Source organism: Diadema antillarum, unplaced genomic scaffold (genome assembly GCF_040938485.1).
Source record: "Diadema antillarum isolate AM-2024a unplaced genomic scaffold, OU_Dant_1.0 scf00000073, whole genome shotgun sequence".
Classification (NCBI taxonomy): domain Eukaryota; kingdom Metazoa; phylum Echinodermata; class Echinoidea; order Diadematoida; family Diadematidae; genus Diadema; species Diadema antillarum.
The window spans coordinates 2,552,073-2,553,509 of NW_027270962.1; the positions used below are offsets into that span (position 1 = coordinate 2,552,073).

The 1,437-nt window shown below is 42.9% G+C and overlaps 1 protein-coding gene across 1 annotated transcript; it reads right to left on the minus strand.

Moving 5' to 3' along the window:
• Nucleotides 1–382: 382 nt before the first annotated feature.
• On the minus strand, nt 383–805 carry LOC139717244 (alpha-2,8-sialyltransferase 8B-like). The gene has a single exon (XM_071628742.1). It carries the CDS (start codon nt 803–805, stop codon nt 383–385), a length of 423 nt encoding a protein of 140 aa, XP_071484843.1.
• Between the last annotated feature and the right edge of the window lie 632 nt (nt 806–1,437).

A 1,437-nucleotide genomic window follows, 5' to 3' on the forward strand; every position in this document is an offset into this window, starting at 1 on the left:
ACACCTTCGAGGATGAGCTCCATTTATATGTGAACGCGTAAATGGGGCCGGAGCTTATCCTCGAAGATAGCTGTCCTCAAGGTTAAGGATCATCGTCTGAACGTAGATACGGTGTTTCAGAGTGAGGGAGTCCAGATTAGGCCCTATTACTAGATGCGAATCCTTGTTGTTAGTGAATGACTGCCTTCAGAAGGTATATTGATTCGTCTTCATGATGAATTTCCCGCATTACAATGTACATGTACAATATAATACGCAGTATCCCGGTCTACTTTATGACAAACAAACACTTCTTTTTCTGAAAAGAAAAAATAAAAAGTAACCCCAAACAAAGCCTGAAGAACATTTGGTTTTTCACAGTCAGCAATAATTCTCCAACAGCTCACTTTTTCACTTGACCCTTGAGCTCTGCAGGGCTGTAGGCGAAACCAAAGTGGAGATTGTAGGAATTGCTCAGCACCGCCAGAGCTGTTTTCAGATGATCGTTGTGGGCCATACTCCCGGAATACCAGAGGGTACTGCCGTTCATGCGGCTTAAGCTTCTCAGCAGTTTCCAACACACGCGTGGTAACCCGTCGAGAGTGATGTTGCCGTAGTTGTCGGTACAGTACGTCAGGTGCCTGTATTGCGCGGAATTCAATGACATCAGACTGACTTTCGAACCGACGTCCGAAGCGAACTCGCCTCCAAACAGCGCCAGATTCATTCGGATTATAAGATCGGAGCTGTCGATGAGATAACCGCAGCTGCTATTTAACAGCACACCAGAGTTGCCAATGATAGCGCAGTTCCGTTTTTCAGTCATGTTGGTAGTCTGGTTGAGTCGTGGTATCTTCGTGACATTACTGGAGAATCGCATATCCATCGGTGGAATACCGGTTTTGAATAACTGGATGGTTTTCTGCAACGTCCGATGATTGGAAAACGCTTTTCTGGATAAACATCAACGAACATTAACAATAGCCTTATATATTCATGGTGACTTACAAGGGGAAACTTGAAATTCCTAAAGTGTAACGAAGATAAAATATGATGATTTAAGGTAATCAAATTATTGTCCAGTCAAAACGAAATAATATATTAGTAATCAATCAAACAATGACATTATACCCACGTTCAGATTTAGGTTTCAAATTTTGCCTTTACTACGGTTAAAGTGTATCTTTGGCCAAAAAGATATTTTTTGATATGTGCAAGAGCTACATTTCAGTAACCTATGATACTCTGTTTTTAAAAAAAGTCCTTACTGTGGGAGGGGGGGGGGGGGGTATCCCCCTCCCACACCCTCTCCCGCTCGGTCGCTTCGCTTCTCACACCGTCACATTAATGTGCCCCCGTCAAGATTTTGCCCCCCAACCCCCCAACCCCCCCCCCCCAAAAAAAAAAAAACAAAACAAAACAAAACAAAACAAAACAAAACAAAAACAAAACAAACAG